The 27,489-nt window shown below is 34.1% G+C and overlaps 1 protein-coding gene across 14 annotated transcripts in view; it reads right to left on the reverse strand.

Moving 5' to 3' along the window:
• The window catches only part of Nek1 (NIMA related kinase 1), a 158,141-nt gene that overhangs the window by 19,144 nt on the left and 111,508 nt on the right, over positions 1–27,489 (reverse strand). For 13 of the 14 annotated variants that reach the window (XM_078030976.1, XM_078030974.1, XM_078030972.1 and 10 more), the window contains 5 exons: positions 22,272–22,424; positions 11,472–11,648; positions 8,118–8,235; positions 6,892–6,980; positions 5,731–5,978 (listed from right to left, as the gene is read on the reverse strand). In XM_078030976.1, coding sequence (XP_077887102.1) covers positions 5,731–5,978; positions 6,892–6,980; positions 8,118–8,235; positions 11,472–11,648; positions 22,272–22,424 — 785 coding nt within the window. The remainder of the gene's footprint in view (positions 1–5,730; positions 5,979–6,891; positions 6,981–8,117; positions 8,236–11,471; positions 11,649–22,271; positions 22,425–27,489) is intronic. The other variant, XM_078030975.1, reaches the window with a different exon arrangement.

Genomic DNA, 27,489 nt, shown 5'->3' on the forward strand with positions numbered 1-27,489 from the left:
AATATAGTTTAAAGTCAATATAATAAGTGAAGCTGAAAAGCTAATAAATACTATATCAGAGTTTCTTGCATGTATTAAAATAGCATGTCCTATATCTAGGACATGATAACCTGATGACCATGATGATGACACCTAACTTTACTGAGCCCTTATATGATATAGGTGCTTTACTTATTTTATTCTTTCAATGATTCTCTGAGCAAGGGATTGTTATTATGCCTACCTTACATATGCGAAACTAAGGCACTTAAATCACACAACTATAAGTCTTCTGCTAGAATATGAACTAAGCGATTTGACTTCTTACTTTTTAAACTATGTACATATTTGATGTATTTACTTTTAACCGACGTGATTCTGCAATCTGCATTTGGGGTAAAATTGGGAGTTCATAACCCACTTCAATCTAATGTATGAAATATGATATGTCAAGAGCTTTGTAATGTTGTGAACAACCAATAAAAAAAAATATCTAGGCCATGGTGGGTAGTAAATATATGTGTAAAAATCTATATAGTTATGTATAATAAATAAGGTTTTTAACCTGAATAGCATCACATTCTATTGAAGGACAGACAATAAACAAATGAGTAAACGAAATTACACTTTGAAATGCTGCTATAGGAGTTGTGGCTCAGTGGTGGAACACTCGCCTAGCACATGCGAGGCCCTGGGTTCGATCCTCAGCACCACATATAAATAAATAAAATAAAGGTATTGTGTCCAACCACAGCTAAAAAATAAATATTAAAAAAAAGTTAAAAAAAAGAAATAGCTGCTATAAAATAAGTAATGGATGGAAATTACTTGGAATGGAAATGGAGTCAAGGTCCCATTGATAAACATATATTTGAGAAATGAAACTCAAAAGGCAATAATGAGTCAAAATTAAGAGAACAAAAAGAAGCTCCTTTCAGACCAAGATAATGGCAGCACAAAGTCCCTAATTCGGGAAAGGATTTGATGTATCAGAGGAAAAAAAGGAAAAGAGAGTGAGAGGTTCTGAGTTGAGGAAGAGATAGTAAATATCATATCAAACCTGTAGATGATGGTAAAGAGTTTGAATGTAATTATAAGAGCAGTGGAAAACCTCTGAAGTCTAAACATGTCAGTGAATTAATGATTCATAATATTAAAAATCAATTCTGGTTTGTAATTTGGACAATGGATTTCAGACAGGCATGAACTGAGGGAGATTAGTTAAGAGACAACTGCTTGATTTATGGAACAGATAAATGATCTGTAAGAGAGAGGGGAAGAAATAAAGTTATTAGCATTGAAACGATATTTAATGTCAGGGATTACCTAGGGAAAATAAATTACTTGGAGACTTCCTGCTCTAGACACAATGAAACAAGGACCAGACCCAACCGCCCACCAAAACAACTAGAAAGCTGGACAAAATACCTGAAGCATAGTTCAGAGACTGAACAACAGACAGGCAAGAATGATCCCTTACTTTTCCACTAAACTGGCCTTCTGTTTGGAGGAAAATATCTGGACTGTGTGTAGCCTTGCTGGATCAATGAAATAAAGTTCAGAAAGGAGAGAGCTTCATTGAAAAAAAAAAAAAAAGCTGGACATGGTGGCACACACCTGTAATCCCAGATGCTTGAGAAGCTGAGGCATCAAGAGGTCAAGGCTGGCCAATGTGGTGAGACCTTGTCTCAAAAATGAATGAATGAATGAAAAAAGAAAAGGCTGGAAAACATTCCTAGCAAGTGTGAGGCCCTGAGTACTCAGGAAAATCCAAAAATCCTGCAGAAAATTCATAACAAGGTAACTGGTAGTTTTTCTGAGTTGCTGAAGAAGAATAGGTTGTATATGTATAGAGCTGCCTGAAACTTTACAGGGCCAGGCAAAAATAACTGGGGCCCTGTAGGTTGAAAGATGTTCAGAACTCATGCAGATAGAGAAAATGATTAGCTCTAACCAAGAGAAGGGAGTTTTCCCCAGTGATCACCTGGGTATATAGTGGAGGTCTCAAAGGGTCACAGGTCATAGGTAATAGCTTTAAAGACAAGATGACTATATATCTGTCCCAGCAAAGCTGAAAAGCAAAATCTGAAAGTATAAAATAAATTCAAAAGCAAATAGATGTTAAAAAAAGTCCAACATATTTTAAAGAAAGAAAATAAAACTCAGCAATATAATATTTACAAGGTTGAGCTTCAAATAAAGAATTACAAAACATATCACAATGCAGGCAAAAAATGGCCCATAGCCAGTAGATTAAATCATCTACTGATCAACAGTCAGTAGAAATGGAGATACATCTTTTACCTCTTTTGTTGTTTCCCAAGTATTTTATTTTATTTTTTTGAGGCTATTGTAAATGGGGTAGTTTTCCTTTCTGAGGATTTGTCACTGACATACAGAAATGAATTTGATTTATGGGTGTTGATTTTATATCCTGCCACATTGCTGAATTGATTTATTAATTCTAGAAGTTTTCTGGTGGAACTTTTTGGGTCTTCTAGGTATAGAATCATATCATCAGCAAATAGTGCTAATTTGAGTTCTTCTTTTCCTATGTGTATCCCTTTCTTTCATCTAATTGTGCTGGCCACTATTTCAAGAATTATGTTAAATAGAAGTGGTAAAAAAATGACAAAATCATAGAATTTGGAGGGAAATGGAGGGCATTAGAGCAGATTATGCTAAGTGAAGCTAGCCAATCCCTAAAAAACAAATGCCAAATGTCTTCTTTGATATAAGGGGAATAACTAAGGACAGAGTTGGGACCAAGAGCATGAGAAGAAGATTAACATTAAACAGGGATGAGAGGTGGGAGGGAAAGGGAGAGAGAAGGGAAATTGCATGGAAATGGAAGGTGATCCTCAGGGTTATACAAAATTACATACAAGAGGAAGTGAGGGGTAAGGGAAGAATAATACAAGTGGAAGAAATGATTTACAGTAGAGGGGGTAGAGAGAGAAGAGGGGAGGGGAGGGGAGGGGGGATAGTAGAGGATAGGAAAGGCAACAGAATACAACAGACACTAGAATGGCAATATGTAAATCAATGGAAGTGTAACTGATGTGATTCAGCAATCTGTATACGTGGTAAAAATGGGAGTTCATAACCCACTTGAATCAAACTGTGAAATATGATATATCAAGAACTATGTAATGTTTTGAACGACCAACAATAAAAAAAGAGAAAAAAAAAAAGAAGTGCTAAAAGAGGGCATCCCTGTCTTATTCCAGTTTTTAGAGGGAATGTCTTCAATTTTTCTCCATTTAGAATGATGTTGGCCTGGGCCTTAAGAAAGAAATCAAAGAAGACCTTAGAAGATGGAAAGATCTACTTTGCTCTTGGTTAGGCAGAATTAATATTATCAAAATAACCATACTACCAAAAGCATTACACAGATTTAATGCAATTCTGATCAAAATCCCAGTGGCATTCCTCATAGAAATAGAAAAAGCAATCATGAAATTCAATCTGGAAAAATAAGAGACCCAAAATAGCTAAAGCAATCCTTAGCAGGAAGAGTGAAGCAGGTGGCATCACTATACCAGTCCTTAAACTATATTACAGAGTAATAGTAACAAAAACAGCATGGTATTGGCACCAATTAGACTCATAGACCAATGGTACAGAATAGAGGACACAGAGACTAACCACAAAATTACAATTATCTTATATTAGACAAAGGTGCCCAAAACATGTATTGGAGAAAAGATAGCATCTTCAACAAATGGTGCTGGTAAAACTGGAAATCCATATGCAACCAAATAAAATTAAACCCCTATCTCTCACCATGCACAAAACTCAACCCAAAATGGATCAAAGACTTAGGAATAGAATCAGAGACCCTGTGTCTAATAGAAGAAAAAGTAGGCCCTAATCTCCATCATGTGGGATTAGGACCCAACTTCTTTAATAAGACTCCTATATCACAAGAATTAAAACCAAGAATCAATAAATGGGATAGATTCAAACAAAAAAGTTTCTTCTAGGCAAAAGAAATTATCTGTGAGGTGAATAGAGAGCCTACATCTTGGGAGCAAATTTTTACTCCTCACACATTAGAGCACTAATCTCTAGGGTATATAAAGAACTCAAAAAGGGGTTGGGGTTGTGGCTCAGGGGTAGAGTGCTCACCTAGCACATCCAAGACACCCTGGGTTCTATCCTCAGCACCACATTAAAAAAATAAATAAATAAAATAAAGATATTGTGTCCATCTTACAACTGAAAAATAAATAATAATAAAAGAAAGGAACTCAAAAAGCTAAACACCAAAAAAACCCCCCAAATAACCCAATCAATAAATGGGCCAAGGACCTGAACAGATTCTTCTCAGAAGATGATATACAATCAATCAACAAATACATAAAAAAATGTTCATCACAGCTAGCAATTAGAGAAATGCAAATCAAAACTACTCTAAGATTTCATCTAACTCCAGTCAGAATGGCAGCTATTATGAATACAAACAACAATAAGTGTTAGCGAGGATGTGGGGAAAAAGATCCACTGTTGGTGGGATTGCAAATTGGTGCAGCCAATACGGAAAGCAGTATGGAGAAAAAATGATGAGTAAACTTGAACACATATAAATGGAATCAACCCACAATGAAACACAAAGAGAAAAAAGACTTAACAACAAAATGACCACAATCTCAGAAAACTATGAAAGTACGGAAATAGTCTAACATCTATGCAATACTTCCTGTATGTGGATGTAACTCAATGGTAGACTGTTTTAAAAAAAAAAAAGGCAGACTGACTAGCCAACAAATTTTTTATTTGATTAAAACTATGACCCATAGGGCCATCAGACCCCAAGCAGGATAAAAACACCCCTCCCCACAAAACCACCAAAAAATCTTACCAAAGTGTTTCAGAGTCAAATTGCTAGAAACTAATGAGAAAAAATTTTTAAAAGAAGCCAGAGGGAAGAAGAAACATTACATATAAAAAAGGAAGATAAAAAGACGGGCTGGGGTTGTATAAGCTCAGCAGTAGAGTGCTCGTCTAGCATGTGCGGTGCCCTGGGTTCAATCCTCAGCACCATATAAAAATAAATAAATAAAGGTATTGTGTCCATCTACAACTAAAAAATAAAAAAATTTAAAAAAATAAAAAAAGAATCACAAGCCAGGCATGGTGGCTCATGCCTGTCTGTAATCCCAGTGGTTTGGAAGGCTAAGGGAGGACTGTAGCCAATTGGTACAGCCAATATGGAAAACAGTATGGAGATTCCTTGGAAAATAGGGAATGGAACCACCATTTGACCCAGTTATCCCTCTCCTTGGTTTATACCCCAAGGACTTAAAAACAGTATACTATAGGGACAGAGCTACATCAATGTTTATAGCAGCACAATTCACAATAACTAAACTGTGGAACCAATAGATGCCTTTCAGTAAATGAATGGATATAAAAAAAAAAAACATGTAGCATATAAACATAGAGTTCAGAGTCAGTCTTAGCAACTTAGGGAGGCCCTAAGCAACTGAGTGAGAGAGACCCTGTCTCTAAATACAATATAAAAAAGGGCTGGTGATGTGGCTCAGTAGTTATGTACCCCTGGGTTTAATCCCAGCACCTAAATAAATAAAAAAAAAAAATACAAATTTCCTGTCAGAAATAATAGAACTTAGAAGACAATTTAATTAACATATGTGTTTTTAAGAGATTAAAACTCAACATTAAGCAAAGCAGCCAATAAGAAATATTACCAAACAGATAAAAATTCCTTTTGAAAACTATACTTGCCTTTGGATTGTTTGCATCAAAAAGACCAGTTGAAAGTCCAATCAGCAAGGAATTCTTGTTTTTATTCCTTGGTGGTGAATCAGAGTGAGAACGAAGTGGAATGGATTCCTCTGGTAAACACTGAATTGACTGACCTTGAGAGTCTAAATTCAATTGTTCAGAATGAACCACTTTATGGAAAAATGGTTCTGGTTGTATAGATTTATCTATATCACAATTAGAGTGCTGAGAATCATCTATTCCAGGTTCTAGGGTATAAAGGAGAGATTATGTGATCAGTCTGAACAGTACTTAAATAAAGCTTTAAATGATTTTGACAAGGCATAGTATTTAACAAGAATTATATAAAATAAACTCATATCTATTGGAAAAACAAAAAATTTGTGAGTATGCTATCTTCTAAATAATCTTTATTATTATATTGGAAGTCCTAAAATATAGACATAGATCCAAGCAACGTGAAAAACACACTTAACAGTGGATTAGGTATTCATATTTTTTTCAGTTTATCTTTGTTCTTATAGAAGAAAATTACATTTCTCATATTTTAAGTAATACTATTTTTAAAAGAGAAAAATTTATTAATGTCCTTAGTATATTGGTTTAGTTTTCACAAGGAATTCTTTCTATAAATACTCAATAAAATAATTTAATAATTTTTCCTGCCTATTTTGTTATAAAATCCAGGTTTATGAATACAGATTCCAATGCTTTACACATACTACATTTTAATGCTAAGTGAAGTTAGCCAGTCCCAAAAAACCAAATGATGAATGTTTTCTTTGATATAAGGAGGCTGATTCATAGTGAGATAGGGAGGGGGAGCATGGGAGGAATAGATGAACTCTAGGGCAGAGGGGTTGGAGGGGAAGGGAAGTGGTATGGGGTTATTAATGATGGTGGAATGTGATGATCATTATTATCCAATGTACAGGTATAAAGAAACAAATTGGTGTGAATATACTGTGTATACAACCAGAAATATGAAAAATTGTGCTCTATACATGTAATAAGAATTGCAATGCATTCCGCTGTCATATATAAATAAAAAAAATGACTATGATGACTGATAAGGAATGTTCTGTATGTATATATTGCCCAAATGAAACAAGTTGGTGTTAACCTTTCAGAAAGAAATCAGACTAATGTAATGATACTTACCTGTATGACTCTCACTAAAGTGGTCCACATTTCTCAGGATTCCATCCTTAGAAACTTCATTTTGCTGAATGGCTTCCCTATCTTCCAATCTGCCATAAATGGGTACACCAGTTCAAAAACATAGTTTACCAGAAATAAAAGTGTTCTAATATAAAGAAAACAGAACTAAAATTCATTAGCATCCTGTGATCTCTCTTTCAAATATTTTTCTCACTTTTATATATATCTTTTCTTATAAGCATACCATATGTTTCACTTTGTTCAAACTCTATCATTAATCATTCATATACTCTGAGAATTCAAACTGATACAACCCCTGGGAAAAAAAAATAACTGAATTACAAATGCAATCTGTAAAAGTGCAAATGACCCAGCAATAATATTTCTATATTTTTATCTTACAGATACACAAAAATTTCTTTATGTAAAATACTATTCATTGCAACATTATTTGCAATATTGCTAAATATCTATCAAGCAGAAGACTTGATGAGTTAGAGTATCCATACAGTGAAATACAAAAGAGAAGGAAGTCGTTTTCATGTACTAATATGAAAATATTTCTCATATGTATTAGTGACTAAAAATAAACAAGGTAAAAAATATTACCTTATACTCATAACTATATTTTAAAAGGAAGGAAGAGTGTATATTTATTTATTTATTTTTTTAGAGAGAGAGAGAGAGAGAGAATTTTTTAATATTTATTTTTTAGTTCTCGGCAGACACAACATCTTTGTATGTGGTGCTGAGGATCGAACTCGGACCGCACGCATGCCAGGCAAGCGTGCTACCGCTTGAGCCACATCTCCAGACCATATTTTTGTTTATGCATACCTAAAATTATCTGAAGGAAGAAAAGAGTGGAAATTGGTTGGATAGAAATAGAGGCAGGCAAGAAATTTTATTATATTTCTTCAAATACTTTATGCACTTGTTAATTTCTGAACCATGTGAATATCTATTAAGAAATTAAATTAGGGCTGGGGTTGTGGCTCAGTGGTAGAGGGCTTGTCTAGAATGTGTGAGGCACTGAGTTCGATTTTCAGCACCACATATAAATAAATAAAGTTCACTGACAATTAAAAGAAATTTTAAAAAGAAATTAAATTATTTTATGGGGTATTGTAATATTAGGATATTAAATTACAATATTAGGTCATTATAGTATTTTTTTTAAGTATTATAAAAGGGTCTTGAAATGTAAGAAAAAAGATACAACATACTTAGTTTCCTTTGTCTCTTTTTCCTCACTAATCCACACATCAGTAACAATACAAGGCAAGCTCCCATCTTTGTTTTTCCTACTTGGTTCCTGTAGAACTTCTGTTTCCAAATCAGGTTCTGCAAAGGAAAAAGAAATGGGTCAAAGCACAGTTTGTTGAAAGAACATGAATAAACATTTAGAAAATATTACTATTTTTAGACTAATATATTAATTATAATAGAAAAATCAAATATTTTATCTGTCAGTTTTTATCTTTGTTATTGTATTAACTCTAGGACACATTAATTTTTCAGCCTTTTCACTATAATAAAAATATTCCAAATAAGTATTTTTCATTACATAAAAATTTTCTCTTTATTAAAATTTTAGTAATATGTAAACTGGTTTAAAGAAGGTATAAAAACTAAGTGAAAGAATATGGACATCTGTGGTAATAAGTATGTAAGAATACACTATGATATCACAGAAGAAATTTAAATCTTAAAATCTTTCAACAATTGGGGCCAAGGTTGTAGCTTAGTGGTAGAGCGTTTGCCTTGCATGTGTGAGGCACTGGGTTCGATCCTCAGCACCATATAAAAATAAATAAATAAAATAAAGATAGTACCCATCAACAACTAAAAAAAAAAAACATTAAAAAAAAAATCTTTCAACAACCAAAACAGGGGGAAAAACAAAAGGAGTAGAACTATCACCTGGATTTTTCTAAGGATACAGAGAACGTAACTGGAGTGCACTAAATCCTCCTACACTTTCAAACAACTAATAACTAGGATGCTGCTTCTGTTGTAGGCCTCCTCTTCTGACACTAAGACCATTTTGACACTCCACCCTCATGGCCTTACTACCTCCCAAAGGCTGCACCTCCAAATACTATCACATTGGGGATTAGATTTCAACATGGAATTTTTGAAGAACATACATACACACATACACATACACATACACATACACATACACACACACACCATAACAAGTATTAGTAACTATGACTCTAATGAATAAAATTATTTAAGTTACTGTGGTGAATTAACGATGGTCACAGAATGCAAAGGTCTTTAACATTCTTCTTATCTAGAGTGAGCTGTGTTTCTCTTACTCTTTGATTTTGGTTGGCTCTGTGATTGCCTTGACTAATTGAATACAGTGGGAGTGATGCTGTGCCAATTTCAGGCTAAATCTTTAAGAGAACTGGCAGCTTCTGCTTGGCATCTGGAAGTCTAAGCCATCATGAAAGAAATTCAACAACTTTGGAAAAACCATATGGCAATGCTCTAAGATTAAAATGAAGAAAGGGGACCCAACTGAGCCCCACCAAGAAGATAGGCACAAGAACAATGTCTTCTTGCACCTTTCAGATAAGCCCAGCTGATGGTTGAACACCAGTGCATGATATCAGTTGTTGCCACATGGAGCAGAAGAACCTTCCCAATTCCTGACTCATAAATGTATGAGATAAAATAAGCTAAGTTTAAGGAATAATTTGTTTTAAGCTAAGTTTAAGGAATAATTTGTGTTATAGCAATTGAAACAATTACATATCTGAAAGTTGGTACAGATACAAAAGCTTAAAACATGTGCACTGGCTTTGGGGCTCAGCAGCAGGCATAAGTTGGAAGGGCTTCATAAAGATTGCTGATGGGAGACTGGCCAGTAGAAAAATGCTAGTGGAGGCTGGAGAAAAAGGGATTCTTGCTACACAGAAATAGGAAACTTGGTACCTACAATAATAAGGAGGATAGAAAAGAAACTTTATGGATTTAGTGACCTAATTAAGGAGCTAGCTATCAATGCTGAACATTGAAGGTACTAGCTAACTTCTGCTACCAGCCTTATCAGAGTAGAAGATAACAGCTTAATTGAAGAAAAAAACTCTTTAAATTATGAACAGAATTTAGAAGAGATACAGAGGGCCCAGAATAATTCCTTTCAGGTAGCAAAAGCATTTCAAAGGAAGACATAACCTCATGACAAAGAGTTAATATAGGGCAGTAAAATGTGGCCTCATGGCAAAGAAGAAGTCAAGGGTAAGACCATAAGCTCTTCTGTTTTGGCACAGGAATATTAAGACATACCTTACAGACCCTTTTTGCTGCACAAAAGGATTTATAAAGACTAAAGAGTACTGTCTCAGAGCAACTTCATAGACAAAAAAAAGTTCTACTTGTGTATGCACACCAGCTCAGACTGAAAGGAACAACTGTTCAGAAAAAAACCCTTGAGGGGGCTGGGAGTATAGCTCAGTTGGTAGAGTGCCTGCCTCCTATGCACAAGGGCCTGGGTTGTATCCCCAGCACTACAAAAAAAAAAAAAAAAAAAAAAAAGGTCCTTGAGGGCATCAGTGTTTGGTGCCATGAAAGCAGGCTAACAGTGCTTCTGGCCGGATGTCAGAATTTCCATCAACCAATGGCAACTATGTGCTTCCCTTCTTCCCTGGTTTTGAAAAGAAGTCTTTAGGCCTGTCTCACCATTTAATGTTGATATGTGGAAGGCAATTAAATTGACTTTTTAACTTACAGGTCTCCAGATTGGAAATACTTGAGGAATGGTACCCAAGAAAACTCAACATAGGGGCCCTGACTCTTCTAGCATCACCCTTTGGCTCTGAGCTGTCATAATGAGACGAGGCTTTGAGAGGGCTGAGCATATTTTGCACATGGGAATAATGTAAAAATTTGAAGGCAGAGGGCAGACTATGGCAGATTAAATATGGCTACAAATTCTTTAAAGCTCTTATCTTTGAGAAGTGATTCCTGTTTTCCCTGTGCTGGTTTTGACCAAGGGAGCATGACAGAAGTGATATTGTGCCAATTCTCTGACTAGCTTTTCAGAGAACAAGCAGCTTTCACCTCAGCATCTGTGAGATGGCTGCAAATTCTTTAATACTCTTCCCTTGGGAAGTGGGTCCTGCTTCTCTCTCTTTGAATCTAGCTCTGGGCCCTTGAAAACAAGTCAGACTACCTTACTAGAAAGAGTCACAGAATGGCCCTGAGATTCCATGGAAAGGGAGGGAGGCCCAGCTTAATTCAGCCTTCTAGCTGCACCTTACAAGACAGCAGTAAAGCCATCTAGGATCCTTTAGATGGCCTCACTGCCAGCTGAATACCATACCAAGAGATCTTTCAAATAAGGGAACATGAATTGGAAAAAATCATCTGGCCAAGCTTTAATTCAATCTCTGACACATAAGATAATAAACCATGGCCAGTATAAAATAAAAGTATAAAAACAGCAAACTTAATTTGAGGTGAATTATCCAAACATATATATGAATCTCAATAATCTGTTTATAAAGAAGAGATTTAAGTATGAGTAAATCAAATCTAGCTTATTTTGAGGTATCAAAACATACCTTCTATATTTTCTTCTAGTTTCATTGATATCTGTGGAGATGCCTCACTAAACTTAGGACTTTTTGTATCGATGGAAGAGTCAACAGAAGCTGATGGATTTATTTCATGTGAAACACATTGTATTGTTTCTTCTCCAATAATTAAGGGTGTGTATTTTTCTCCTTCAGAAGAAATCTCTGTAGAAACAAAAAATGAAAAATTATGCTCTCAAAATGATTTGAATTTTATTTGTTATAACTTTTAGAGCTAGGTTAAAAAAATGCATTCTTCTAATAGGTACCTATTAGGTAAATTCTGCTATTGACTAGAAATTAATAAGATACATGATGGTCAAATTTTATTTCAATTGTATATGATTTCTAGGGTAGTTTAACAAGTTTGACATTCTTTTTTTTTGTTTTTTGGGTGAAGTAAATACATGTATATCAGAATAGCATTTTAAAAATTAACTAATTGTTTTTGTTCATATGTAAAACTACTAGTTACTTTTAATTGCTCAGAAGCTCTTTATACTGTTAACTCATGGCAGGAGAGAATGGATTCATCACATATTAACTTATTGCAGTTATCTACCCTCAAGGTATTCTTCTTCATTTATTGAATATTTTACTTTCTGACTCACCATCTTTCCAATACTAATTCTGTCATAACTAATTAGACAATGTCTATATTTGCAACAACAATCCTTCTAACATCTACACATAGTTTGCTGAATTTCACTGTACCTCTATCTTCACTCTAACTTGGTCACTCTATCGGTCAAATCAAGGAGATTTTATCATAAATTACAGTTCCTGAGAATTTCCAGTTTTAAATTCTACACTCTCCAGTCTCTAATATTCTATTTTTGTAGTTATCTCCCTCAACTATTCCAACTCTGAAAATATTTTTACCCTGAAGTTGCCTACAATGCACTGATCCTGCCACATCTTCCTTCTCCATCATCCCCATTAAGATCCATTTAAAGGTCATCATTACAATTTTTTTTGCATACACCCTCAACTCATTGTACTCACTTTATTGTACTCAAGTGGCAAAAAACCCATTTCTACATATATGCATTTGTGTGCCTACCATATCTGCAACACCTGGCTGAAATGCTTGGAGAAAATGAGAGATCCATGCTCATTGGCCTCAGTTTCAATTTATCATTCTACATGTGGTTTGGATATGGTTTTGAAGACTCAAGTATTGAAAACCTTCAGAGGTAAGTGTTAAGGTGGTTAAATGTTAAATGGTGGTGGGACCTATAGACGTAAAGGAAAAGGAGAGGTCACTGAGGGTGCTGCCTCTGGAAGGAATTGGTGTGGTATGCCTGATATCCATGTCGACATAGTTCTTTCTTAATTTTTTAAAAATTTGTTATTTTTAGTTATTTTAGTTATTTTTAGTTATGCATGACAGTAGAATGTATTTTGACATATTAAACATACTTGGAGTATAACTTCCCATTTTGTGGTTGTACATGATATAGAGATACACTGTCATGTATTCATATATGAACAGTTATTTTCACTTCATTCTATGGTTTTCATATTCCCATCACCCTCTCTTCTCTTCATTCCCCTTTGATTAAAATCTAATGAACTTTTATTCTTCCCTCACTACCATCCTTATTGTTTATTAGCATCAGCATATCAGAGAGACCATTAGACTGCTGGTTTTTTGGGATTGGTTTATTTCATTTAGCATAATATTCTCCAGCTCCATCCATTACCAGCAAATGCCATAATTTCATTCTTCTTTATGGCTGAGTAATATTCAATGTGTATATATGTGTGTGTGTGTGTGTGTGTGTGTGTGTATATATATATATTCACATTTTCTTTATCCATTCATCTGTTAAAGGGCATCTATATTTTGTGAATTGACCTGCTATAAATACTGATGTGACTACCTTACATTAGTATTTTGATTTTTAAATTACTTGGGTACACGCTGAGGAGTGGGTTAACTGGGTCAAATGGTGGTTCCATTCCAAGTTTTATGAGGAATATCTCTCTCTTTTTCTTTTTTATGAGAAATCTCTGCTTTCCAGAGTGGTTGCACCAATTGTCCAACCAGCAACGGATGAGTCTACTTGTTTCTGCACATCCAATTTACTGTTGCCGGTACTCTTGATTACTGCCAATCTGCCAGGAATGAGAGGGAATCTCAGTGTAGTTTCAATTTTCATTTTTCTAATTGATAGATGTTGCACTTTTTTTTCATACATTTGTATTTCTTCTGTGAAGTGTCTTTTCAGTGCCTTTTCCCGTTTATTGACTAGGTTATTTGTTCTTTTGGTGTTAAGGCTTTTGAGTCCTTTATATATCCTAGAGATTAATGCTCTATCTGAGGTCCAGGTGACAAAGATTTTCTCAGATTCTGGAGGCTCTCTTGTCATGTTCTTGATTGTTTCATTTGCTGTGAAGAAGCTTTTTAGTTTGATAACATCCCATTTATTGATTCTTGATTTTATTTCCTGTGCGCTTCGAGTCTTGTTGAGAAGTTGGTGCCTAAGCTGATATGATGGAAAGTTGGGCCTATATAATCTAGTAGGAGCAGGTTCTCTTGGTCTAATGGCCAGGGCCTCAATCCACTTTTGAGTTTTGTGCAGAGTGAGAAATAGGGGTCTAATTTCATTTTGCTACATAGAGACTTCCAGTTTTCCCAGAATCATATGTTAAAGAGGCTATCTTTTCTCCAAAATAGGTTTATGGCATCTTTCTCTAGTATGATTCTGTGTCTTCTATTGTGTTTCATTGGTTTTCATTCTATTTTGGTTCAAAAACCACACTGTTTTTGTTACTGTAGCTCTGTAGTATAATTTAAGGTCTGGTGTAGGGCATGGCTGCCTGCTTCCTGGTCTTGAGGCCGCACATGTGGCTGGGATGGCTTCTGGCGATCAGCCAGGAGGCGGTGCTGTGGGGGGTGATGGAGGAGGCAGACCACATCCAGGATAGGTCCAGAACTCTTCTGCCTTCATGGACAGCTCATTCCTTCCCTTGTAGACTATGGGATGGGTGTACACGTGAACTTGCTCCACCCCTCTGACCTTTATTCTGATTGGCTCCTGTGCAGTATAAAAGCTGTGTGTACTTCCTCATTAAACGAAATCCTGCTTTGACTGTTCTCCCTGGCATGTCTGATTGTCCTCTGGCAAGGGAGGGCTGGGTGTGGGTGGCCAGTGGACCTTTACCTTTCTTGGCTCATCCTGGTCAGGGCGTGCTTTCCCTGCTTCTCCTGCAGGTCAGGAGGAGATGGGGGGCTAAAACCCCCGACAGTCTGGTATTATGATGCCTCCTGTTTCACTTTTCTTGCTAAGGATTGCTTTGGCTATTCTGAGCCTCTTATTTTTCCAAATGAATTTCATGACTGCTTTTTCTATTTCTGTGAAGACTGTCATTGGGATTTTAATAGGAATTGCAATAGATCCTTATAAGGCTTTTTGTAGTATGGCCACTCTGACAATATTAATTCAGCTTATCCAAGAACTTAGGCGATCTTTCCATCTTCTAAGATCTTAATCAATGTCTTTCTTTAGTAGACTATGGTTCTCATTGTAGAGATCTTTCACCTCTTTTGATTGATTCCTGTATATTTTATTTTTTAAAGACTATTATGAATGGGATAGTTTTATTAATTTCTCTTTCAGTTGATTCATCACTCATATATTGAGCACAATTGATTTATGGGTGTTAATTTTATATCCTGTACTATGCTGAATAAATTTATGAGTTCTAGAAACTTTCTGGTTATTTTTGGGGGGATTTCTAAATATAGAATGTCATCAGCAAATAGGGATAGTTTGAGTTCTTCTTTTCCTATTCATAGCCTTTTAATTTCTTTCTACTTTCTAATTGCTTTGGCTAGGGTTTCAAAAACTATGTTGAATAGAAGTGGTGAAACATGGCATCCCTGCCTTGTACCAGTTTTTAAAAGGGAATGTTTTCAATTACATTTTTTAATTTAGACTGATGTTGGCCTTGGATTTAACATATATATCTTTTACAATGTTTAGGTATATTCTTACTATTCCAAGTTCTTCTACTGTTTGGAGCAAGAATGGAAGCTGAATTTTGTCAAATTATTTTTCTGCATCTATTGAGATAACCATGTGATTCTTACCTTTAAAGTCTATTGATGTGATGAATTATGTTTATTGATTTCCAGATGTTGAATCAACCTTGCTTCCCTGGAATGAACCCACCTGATTATGGTGCACTATCTTTTTAATATGCTTTTAAATGCAATTTGCCAGTATTTTCTTAAAATTTTTAAAATCTATGTTCATCAGGGATATTGGTCTGAAGTTTTCTTTCCTTGATGTGTCTTTATCTGGTTTTGGTATCAGAGTGATACCAAAATTGTAGAAGTTTGGAAGGGTCCCCTTTTTTTTTCCATTTCATGGAATAATTTGAGTAAGATTGGTGTTAGTTCTTTGAAGGTCTGGTAGAACATGGCTGAGAATCTGTCTAGTCCTGAGGTTTTCTTTGTTGGCAAGCTTCTGATAGTGTTTTCAATTTCACCATTTGAAATTGATCTGTTTAAATTTTCTATATTCTCCTGATTCAATTTAGGTAGGATATAGGTCTCTCAAAATTTGTTGATTATCTTCATGATTTTCCATTTCATTTGAGTATAGATTTTCAGAGTAGTTTTTGATGGATGTCAGTATTTCAGTGGTGTCTGTTGTGGTATTTACATTTTCATCACACATTTTAGAAATTTGAGATTACACTCTCTTTCTCCTTGTTAACCTGGCTACGGATTTGTCAATTTTATTTATTTTTTCAACCAACCAACTCTTTTGGTCAGTTTTTTAAAATTGTTTTGTTTCAAGTTCTTTTGATTTCAATTATTTCCTGTCTTCTACTGCTTTGGGTGTCGATTTGTTCCTCTTTTTCTAGAGCTTTGAGATGTAATGTTAGGTTACTTATGTGGTGATTTTCTACTCGTTTAATGAGTGAACTCAATGCAAGGAACTTTCCTCTTATAACTGCATTCACAGTGTCCCAGAGATTTAGATATTTTTCGCTATTCTCATTTGCCTCTAAGTATTTTTATTTTTTTATTTCATTTCTGATTTCTTCTGGTATACATTGGTCACTCAATAGCATATTATTTAGTCTCCAGGTGTTAGAGTAGCTTCTATTTTTTATTTTATTGTTGGTTTCTAGTTCCATTCCATTAATCATACAAAATGTAAGGTATTATCTCTATATATTTTTTTATTACCTAAGAGTTGCTTTGTGGCCTAAGATATGATCTATTTTAGAGAAGAATCTGTGTGCGGCTGAGAAGAAAATGTATTCAGTGATTGATGGATGAAATACTCTATATATGTCTGTTAAGTCTAAATTATTAGTTGTGTTTTTTAGTTCTATAGCTTCTTTAGTCAGTTTTTGTTTGAAGGATCTATCCAAAGATGAGAAGTACATTAAAGTCACCCAGTATTATTGTGTTGTGGTCTATTTGGTTTTGAAATTGAGAAGAGTTTGTTTGATGTACATAGATTCTCCATTGTTTGGGGCATAAATATTCACTATTGTTACATCTTGTTGGTGTATAGTTCCCATCAGCAATATGAAATGGCCTTCTTTGTCCCTTCTGATTTATTTAATTTTGATTTGAAGCCCACTTTATCTGATATGAAGATAGAAACCTCTGTTCAACAGTTTACAACATCCGTGTCAGTCTGTGTATGTCTTTGTCTATGAGGTGAGTCTCTAGGAAACAGCACATTGTTGGGTCTTGTTTTTTAATTCAGTCTGCCAGTCTATGTCTTTTGATTGATGAGTTCAGGCCATTTACATTCAATGTTATTATTGAAAAATTGTTTTTATTCCCTGTCATTTTATTTCTGGTTTTTAATTTGAATTAGTTTCTCCTTTGATTGGCTATTTTTCTAGTGTAGCTCCTCCCTTTGCCGGTTTTCTCTTTTATTTTTCATTTCTTCATCATGAAATATTTTGCTAGGAATGTTCTGTAGTGCAGCCTTTCTATTTGTGAATTCCTTTCTCTTTGTGAATTCTTTTAAATTTTGTTTACCATGGAAGGTTTTAATTTCATTGTCAGTTCTGAGTCTTAATATTTTGGGTTATACTATTCTTGGCTGACGTTCATTTTCTTGCAGAGATAGGTATATGTTAATCCATGCCCTCCTAACTGGGTTAGAAGACAGCTGAGATCAGATTGGTTTTGCCTCTAAAACTAACCTGTCATTTTTTATCTGGCAACCTTTAAAATTCTGCCCTTATTCTGTGTGCTGTGCATTTTCATAATAATGTGTCTTGTTGTAGGTCTGTTGTGATTTTGTACATTTGGTGTCCTGTAAGCCTCCTGTGTTTGATTTTCCATTTCATCCTTAAGGTTTTAGAAATTTTCAGATATTATTTCATTGAAAAGATTATGCATTCCTTTGGTCTATATCTTCAAGCCTTCCATCTATCCCAATAAATCTTAAATTTGGTCTTTTCACATTATTTCATATTTCTTAGAATTTCTGTTCATGGTCTATTAACACCTTTTCTTCTTGGTCAACTTTATTTTCTAGAGTATATATTGTGTCTTCATTGCCTGAAACTCTGGCTCACAATTCAATTAGTGTGATGATGATGCCTTCCAATAAATTTTCCATATGGTTTATTGATTCCTTCATTTTGAGGATTTCTGCTTGATGTATTTTTTCCCCCTAGAATCTCTCTCTCTTTATTCAAGTAATCTTTTGCTTCCTATATTTTCTCCCTTGCATCATCTTTTCCCTCACGGATCAGTTTAACTCTGAACATTGTAAACTCCTTCTCTTACATTTCTTCCAACTCTAGGGCCCAGCAATTTTTAGTCCACGCTGGAAGTAGAAAATATAGATAACTTTGGGTTTGCAAATGACTTATTTTAGATACAACACCTAACCTAACATATGACCTGAAAGAGGAGGAATTGTTAAGGTAGAGTTTGCTAAATTGAACAATTTGTGCTACATTAGACAATGAGGATATAAAGCCACAAGCATGGGAAAAATATATATTTGCAAAAGACATCAGATAGTGATTGTTAACCAAAGTATTCAAGGAACTATTAAAAGTCAACAACAAAACTAACAATTAAAACATGGCAAAAAATTGAAACAGATAACTTACCAAAGAAGATAAACAAATAACAAATAAGCATATGTCAAGAAGCATACAAAAAAGGTGTTCAGAATCATATATCATTAGGAAATTGGATTTAAACACCAATTCAGTACACACAAATTTAAATGCCTCAAATCCAAAATACTGACAACAGCAAATATTGGAGAGAATGTCAAGTAAGAGTACCTCTTATTGCTGGTAGGAAAAGTTATATGATTTGTTAAAAATTGAACATGTTCTAACCATATGATCCAACAATCAAGTTCCTTCATATATTTACCCATACAAGTTGAAATAGCATATCCATACAATGTCATAAATAAATGAACTATAAGACAAAAAGTTATGGAAGAACCTTCAGGGCATATTACTGAGAGAATCCATATTGCATGATTCCAACTACATGACATTCTGGAAGAGACAAAACTATGCAGCCAGTAAAATGATCAACAGAGGACAGAGATGGGGTATAAACAGGTAGAGCACTGAAGACTTTTAGAGCAGTAAACTATTTTGTATGATTCTATAATGGTGGATACATGGCATACTTCATTTGTCAAAAAAACCATAGAAAGTATAACAGGAACAGCAAATCCTAATGTAAGCTATGCATTCTGACAATAAATATGTCAATATTGGCTCATCAAATGTAATAAATGTACAACTGTGGTGTGGGATGTTTATGGTGGGAAGGCTGAGCATATGTGGGAGAAAGGGGTATTCATCAGGAATCTCTGTACTTCCTATTCAATTTTGCTGCAAACATAAAACTGTTCTAAAAAAACGTATATTAAAATTTAAAAAGACAGCTGATATAAAAATACTGGACTTTTGAAAACTACTGGACTTTAAGAAAACAGTTGGACTTTTTCTAGGAAGAAAATAAAGATACTCTTTGAATATTTGAGTAAAAAGACTAAGTCACTTATCCAGGAAAGAAAATAATACTGTCTATGGACTCTCTGACTGAAATGCTTTATGCCAGAATACAGTGATGTCATATATTAAAGGTAATAAATTTTAAAAAGTCAAGGATTTTATATTTATTCAAACTGATCTTCAAGAACAAAGCTGTAAGACAAACTTAGGGACAAAACACCAAGATCTCTGGGGTATAGTGTTCACAGTAGTCCTTCCTACATAATCAATTACAAAGAGAGCTTCAGAGACTCAAAATGACAAAAGACACTAACAATCAGAAGACAACAGAACATCACAGTCTCTCTTTTAATTCAAAAAACAATCTTTGATAATAGTGCTTCTAATCTACATAGGGAGAAACTGAATGTCTATGTTAAAGGAACTTACCCATGACTGCTTAGCAACTGACAGAGTCAGAATCAGAACCACAGCCCATACTTTTTCCACACAAAGCTGAGAAAGCTGGTGCTCTCACAAATGCATTAACCACACCTCTGTGTCTTTGCATATACTGGCACTAAATATTGTTCTTTTAAAAAAATTTCTTTGACTTAGCTCAAAATAACTCGCTTTCTCTTTGGATTTTCCTAATCCAAAAGGGCCAATATATTATTGTTAGTCCAACTATATTAAAGTTTCCTCCTCTGTGGCCCCAGAACATGTCATATATAACATTTTAACACAGACTCTGACACATGTTATATTCACAATGCCAAGAATTCTCACTTTTTTGTCTTAAAATCTCAGTATAGAGCATATTCTTCTGAGTAAATGTAGTTGGGGAAAAAATTTAAAAAGAGAGCAGCTAACAAGCCTGACTTTTCAAGATAAAGTTACTTACTTAAACATCTGTGAAGTACCTTTGAACACTGTGCATCCTTTTTATTCTTGCCCTTTTCATGCAGTGTTATAATTTATTTGTTTTCATTTTTTTCTATCCTCTTGAGCTCAAATATGAATTTTTATTTCTTTGTGAATTTACCATATCACACATAATAGTGTGGACAGCTAAAAGTGTTCAATAAATAGTTGAAGAGCTAAATTTTAAAAAGTCAGACAAATAGTAAGCTATTCCTATAGATAGATTATGGTGAACATGGAGAATGAAAGCCCTATTTTATGCTGCTTAAGTTTTATTGTATATCAAATTATATACATTTAAGTAATAAAAATTTATATGAGAAACCAGAATCTGATATTTTAAAAGAAATATTTCTAAAGGGCATGAACATATATAGGACTTTTAGACTATAAAATGATCTGACATTTTTATCATTATTTAAGAAAGTCTTTATATCCTGGAGACATTTGTATGCTGGAATAAAGCCTGAGGCATTATGAAAATCAGGCTAGAATAAGATGTATTAAATTATTAGAATTTTTGTTTTTGATAGTGTTAGAATACAACTACACATTTTTCTGATGAATCTGAACAAATTAATTACAAATTAATTATAGGTCTATACACTTTGTGCTTTTGCTCTTTAGCCAAACAAATAATTATACTAACTCTTCTTTATTCATAGTGTTTTCCCCTTAATATAAAAAAAAATGATTAATTGCTAAGAGATGCATCCTTAATAAGAAAATAGCAACCTACTTTTGCCCCTTTAGTAACATGTGCATAGGCTCATTTCACTAATTCTCAGCATGTAACTAATGTCATTATAGAACATGTCAATAGCCTCATTTCCTTGAGCTTCAGAATGAGTTTCACTATAAATTTTAGGGAGAGACAAAGATCAACAGAGAAAAACAGCACAAAAATTCACACACACACACACACACTCACACTCACACCTGGACATACTTTTCCAAAGAGGAAAACTACGTTCAATATACTTATCATGTGGACAAGCTGTTTAATTTGAAAACACTTGTTATATATATGAAAACTATTCCTTATGCATAATTGTAATATCAAATCCCATAAGACTCATAGATCATGAAGGTTTTCCTTCTGCCTCATAACTCTCCCTCCCCACTCCCAGAATAATGTCTATCATTACTACTACTGATCTTTTCATCAAATGAATTCCTGAATCTACATCAAAACATAAACCATTCATCTTTAAAATTGCTCCTATATTTTTCTTCATGGAAAACATTGTTCTGGTTAGAGAGAGAAGATAGGAGTGGAGGGAGGATAGTAGAAGATAGGAAAGGCAGCAGAATACAACATACACTAGTATGACAATATGTAAAAAAGTGGATGTGTAACCGATGTGAATCTGCAATATGTATACGGGGTAAAAATGGGAGTTCATAATCCGTTTGAATCAAATGTATGAAATATGATGTCAAGAGCTTTGTAATGTTTTGAACAACTAATAAAAAAAGAAATCTTAAAAAAAAAAAAGAAAACATTGTTCTGATATTTCCAGCTTCCCCATGAAATTTTCTATTCCTTTTTTTTTTTTTTTTTTTGAAAGATAGGGTCTTACTATGTTACCCAGGCTTGTCTCAAATGCACAATCCTCCTGAGTAGCTGAACCAACAGGCATGCACTACTGTGTGCCCAGCTTCCTATTTCTTTTATCTTTAGATCCTCTTCAGGCCACAGGAGTCAAAACTCATGACACTACCATGTAGTATATCAATTCTCCAGAAAATTAAATCATTCTCTGTATTAGTGAAATATTATTACAACCAAAAAATGATCCATTTCAAATAATTCACTATAAATGGAAACATCTTAAAGCATATAATTCAATTTTTAATATTACTTCTAGTATAGAAAAACAACTACTTTCTGCTTACCACTTTTAATAGTTGTATTTTCTAATAATTCTGTCTGGAGTTGTAGTTCTGCCTCTCCAAGTATCTTCAGAACTGAATCTGCAGGGCTTTTACCCCAGACTTTTCTTGGAGATCCACTAGGTTCTATTTTAACAACTTCTCCCACTGTATGCTCTATAAAAAAATACAAAGAAGTAATTTTCAATGATAGAAATAATAAATCTGCACTAGCAGATTTGGTGTCTTTTATCTAAGTGATTGCTTAAGGAGAAAAAAAATTATATCCAAAAGATATCAGAGAATAAATATTAAGATACATATGCTTGTGGATTAAAAGTAGAAAAAGTATTTCTAGTAAAATTTGTTATATTTTATATATCATTGGACACTTTTTGACAATAACAATTTGGCGTAAACTATTTTAATAAAATTTAGTGAAGCGGGCCAGGGTTGTGGTTCAGTGGTAGAGCACTTACCTAGCATACTGGGTTTGATCCCTGCATCACATAAAAATAATAAAATAAAATAAAGGTATTGTGCCCATCTACAGCTAAGAAAAAATATTTTAAAATTTAAAAAATTAGTGAAGCATTAACTAGAAAATTATCTACTAAAGTCTGAGTCATTGGAACATTTAGTAGTTAAACATAAAGCCTATAGGTACCAAGGAGTAATACACAGGATACAATATAGTATGGGGCATAAGTTATACAACCTTTCAATTGTAAACTATATGGTTGATACAGTTTCTTTGGTACCAGTTCCATGAAAGTAAGTATATGAAAAATAGCAGGTAATATTCGGTTTTTTACAACCAACAAACATGACTCCAATTAGGAGTTAATTTTTAAAAGGATGATTAAACTGATAACGCAGAAACAGATCCATACCTTTAAAGTCATCTGATGTTTTTTTTTTCCTAAAAGTATTTTGTTTTAGTTGTAGTTGGACACAATACCTTTATTTTATTTATTTCTTTATTTTTATATAGTGCTGAGGATTGAACCCAGGGCCTCGCACATGCTAGTAGGCAAGTGCTCTACCGCTGAACCACAACCCCAGCCCCAGGCATCTGATGTTTGACAAAGATGCCAAAACAATGCAACTGGGTGGGAAGAATTTTTAAGAAACAATACAATTGAATGTATATAAGAAAAAAAAGAAAAAGAACATAAAGTTCAACCCTGTAAATGCATGGAGAGAAAACTCAGGTGGACTCAGTGGTCTCTCTAAGATGAGAATACAGAGCCTAGGGAGGCCAAAGTGGGTAGTGTTTGCAAGATAGAAGTGCTGAAGAATAGAAAGTTACACAGAAAGAGAACTCAGGAAAATTGTAAAAAGCCATTTCAAGTTTTTAGCTGAGCACTAATAAGCACATCAGTATATCATCTGTAAGAAAATTACTGGTATCCAGAGAAAAGACCACCCAAAAGGAGTAGAGGGAATAATACTTTGGAGTTTACACAGGGCCAGAAATAGTTCTTATTTCTAAGCAGGAAAAGAAATACTTACAATTCACAAGGCATCAGGCAAATTATTAAGAAAGGTTGGTGACTTAGCTAAGGGCAAGATTAACAATAGACTAAACATTGCTCTGTTTCACTTAACAAAGCTTAAAAGCAAGACCTAAATGGGTCAAGTTATTCACAAGTAACTAAATTGCATCCCAAAACAAAGGTCAAGAATATTTATAGGAACCCAAAAATATATGTACTACAGATTGAAGTTTATAAGGCTTGGCCCCCCAAAATCACCCTAGCAGAATACAACCTGTGATAAAAGAAAAAAAATAAAGTTGAACAATTGAAACGAACCGTATTAATGGACAAGAACATTTATAATTGTCATTATAGCTGAATTCCATATGTTCAACAATATAAAGAAAAGACTGGCCATGGTAACTCAAAATAAGGAAAATATTAACAAAGATAAAGGAAAAAAGAAAAAGAAAAACAAGGACAACAACAACAAAAAAAACCCAAACCTGGAACAGCTAATGCTCCCAAATTTTCCAAATTTGATAAAAACTATAAACTCATAAATCCAAGAAGGACAACAAAACTCAAGCAAAACAAACCTGATGAAAATGACATCAAGGGTATCATATTCAAATTCACTACAAACAAGGTTACAGGGAAAATCCGAAAAGCAGGGGAAAGAAAAGACAATATATAAGAATAAGAGATGATTTCCCATCACAAGTAATACAGACAGTGGGGACATCAATAAAGTATTAAAAAATTAGAGTATTTGGAAAATAAAGGAAAAATATAAGTTTTTACAAACACATAAAAACCAGAACAATTCATCACTAGCAGGACTGCACAGTAAGAGGTCTTAAAGGGAGTATTACAGGACCATATTAATGAACAAGAACATTTATAATTGTCATTATAGCTGAATTCCATATGTTCAACAACCTAGAGAAAAGACTGGCCATGGACAGAAATTTGTCCTACACAAAAGAATAAAGAATAATGGAAATGGTGAGATTATGATAGATGAAAATAACCTTTTCTCAGTAATTATTATTTAAATTGCTTCAAAGGATAGATGACTTTGAGATATTATGGGATATGTAGCATAAATAAAAAAACCAAACAAACAAAAAACAAAAATCCAAAACAATAGCACAAAGGTTGAGAGGCAATAAATTTAAGAATATTGTTGTAATGTTCTTATATTACACTTGAAGTATACTAAATCACTTGAAATTAGATTGTGATTTCAAGATACTACTAACTCCAAAATAAACACTAAAATAGAACAATGAGCTAGAGATAATAAATCAATGATAAAATGGAATTACAAAAATATATTCAACTTGTAAAAAATTCACGAGCAAAGAAGAGGAAAAAGGAATAGGGAAGAAAAATAGAAGGTCCAAACAGAAAACAAATAGCAAAATGGTAAACTTAACGTTCTATTGCTTGTAAGTAGTGTAAAAATACCAGTAAAAGGTTGTAAGAGTATTTTTAAAAAGGCAAACCCAACAATATTCTGCATATAAGAAACCCACATTAAATATAAACACACAAATAGATTAAAAGGGAAAGGAAAGAATAAAGGTACTCCCGGGCTGCCAGGAACTAGGTGCAGCCCTGAAATCCCAGCAACTCTGGAGGCGAGACAGGAGGATTGCTGAATTCCAGGCCAAGCTAGGCAACTTAGAGACCCTGTATCAAAATTTAAAAAATAAAAGAAAGGGCTGGGATATAGTTCAGTGATTTCAGAAAAAAGTTGCCTCTGGGCAACTTCTGAATCACTTCTGAATCACTACTGACTCAAAACCATATTGTCAAATGGGCAGACACACAAACAACATGAAAAAGCAACTTCACTGAAAAAAATCACTTAAAGCTGGGCACAGTGGCACATGCTTGTAATGCCAGTGGCTTGAGAGGCTGAGGCAGGAGGATCCTGAGTTAAAGGCAACCTCTTCAAAAGCAAGGTGCTAAGCAACTCAGTAAAACCCTGTTTCTAAATAAAATACAAAATATGGCTGTGAATGTGGCTCACTGGTTGAGTGCTCCTGAATTTAATCCCTGGTACCAAAACAATCAAATGAACAAACAAACAAGAAAAACATCTCAAACAAACTAATAGAATTCAATAACAGAATCCATCAACAAAATAGTGGAAGAGATGACAGAGAAGGAGTTTAGAATGTTCAGAATCAAACTGATCTGTGAGGGAAAAGATGATGTAAGGGAGAAAATATAGGAAGCAAAAGATTACTTGAATAAAGAGAGAGAGATTCTGCGGGGGGCGCGGGGGGTGGGGACACAACCAAGCAGAAATCCTCAAAATGAAGGAATCAATAAACCACATGGAAAATTTATTGGAAGGCATCATCACCACACCAAATGAATTGTGAGCCAGAGTTTCAGGCAGGAAGACACAATATATATTCTAGAAAATAAAGTTGACCATGAAGGAAAGGTGTTAACAGACCATGAACAGAAATTCTAATAAATATGATATTTAAGATTTATTGGGATAGATGAAGGCCTGAAGATGCAGACCAAAGGCTTGCATAATCTTTTCAATGAAATAATATCTGAAAATTTCTAAAACCTTAAGGATGAAATGGAAAATCAAACACAGGAAGCTTACAGGACACCAAATGTACAAAATCACAACAGACCTATACCAAGACACAACTAATAATTTAGACTTAACAGACATATAGAATATTTCATCCATCAATGACTAAATACATTTTCTTCTCAGCCGCACACAAAACAGAGCAATTTAAAAAAACTGACCAAAGAAAGAGTTGTTTAGTTGAAAAAAATAAATAAAATTGACAAATCCGTAGCCAGGTTAACAAGGAGAAAGAGAGTGTAATCTCAAATTTCTAAAATGTGTGATGAAAATGTAAATACCACAACAGACACCACTGAAATACCGACATTCATCAAAAACTACTCTGAAAATCTATACTCAAATGAAATAGAAAATCATGAAGATAATCAACAAATTTTGAGAGACCTGTATCCTCCCCAAATTGAATCAAGAGGATATAGAAAATTTAAACAGATCAATTTCAAACGGTGAAATTGAAAACACCATCAGAAGCTTACCAACAAAGAAAACCTCAGGACCAGACAGATTCTCAGCCATGTTCTACCAGATCTTCAAAGAACTAACACCAATCTTCCTCAAATTATTCCATGAAATGGAAAAAAAAGAGGGACCTTTCCAAACTTGTTCTACAATGCTGGTATTACTCTGATACCAAAACCAGACAAAGACACATCAAAGAAAGAAAAGTTAAATCACATATAAAAACATATTAAAAAGTCAGGTCACTATGGTCAAGTGGGGTTCATTCCAGAGATTCAAGACTGGTTCAACAAATGGAAATTAATGATTATAATTTATCACATCAATAGACATAAAGATAAGAATCATATAAATATCTCAAAAGATGCAGAAAACTCATTTGACAAAATTCAGCACCATTCATGCTCAAAACACTAAAAAAATAAGGATACCTCAACATCATAAAAGCTATATATGTTAAACCCATGGCCACCATCATTCCAAATTAAAAAAAAAAATAAAAAGCATTCCCTCTAAAAACTGGAACATGACAGGGATGCCCTGTAGCATTTCTACTCAACATAGTCCTTGAATCCCTAGCCAGAGCAATTAGACAAAGAAAGTAACTAAAGGGATACAAATAGAAAAGAATAAGAACTCAAACTATCCCTATTTGCCCATGACATGATTC

This window comes from Ictidomys tridecemlineatus, chromosome 14 (genome assembly GCF_052094955.1).
Source record: "Ictidomys tridecemlineatus isolate mIctTri1 chromosome 14, mIctTri1.hap1, whole genome shotgun sequence".
NCBI classification, from domain to species: domain Eukaryota; kingdom Metazoa; phylum Chordata; class Mammalia; order Rodentia; family Sciuridae; genus Ictidomys; species Ictidomys tridecemlineatus.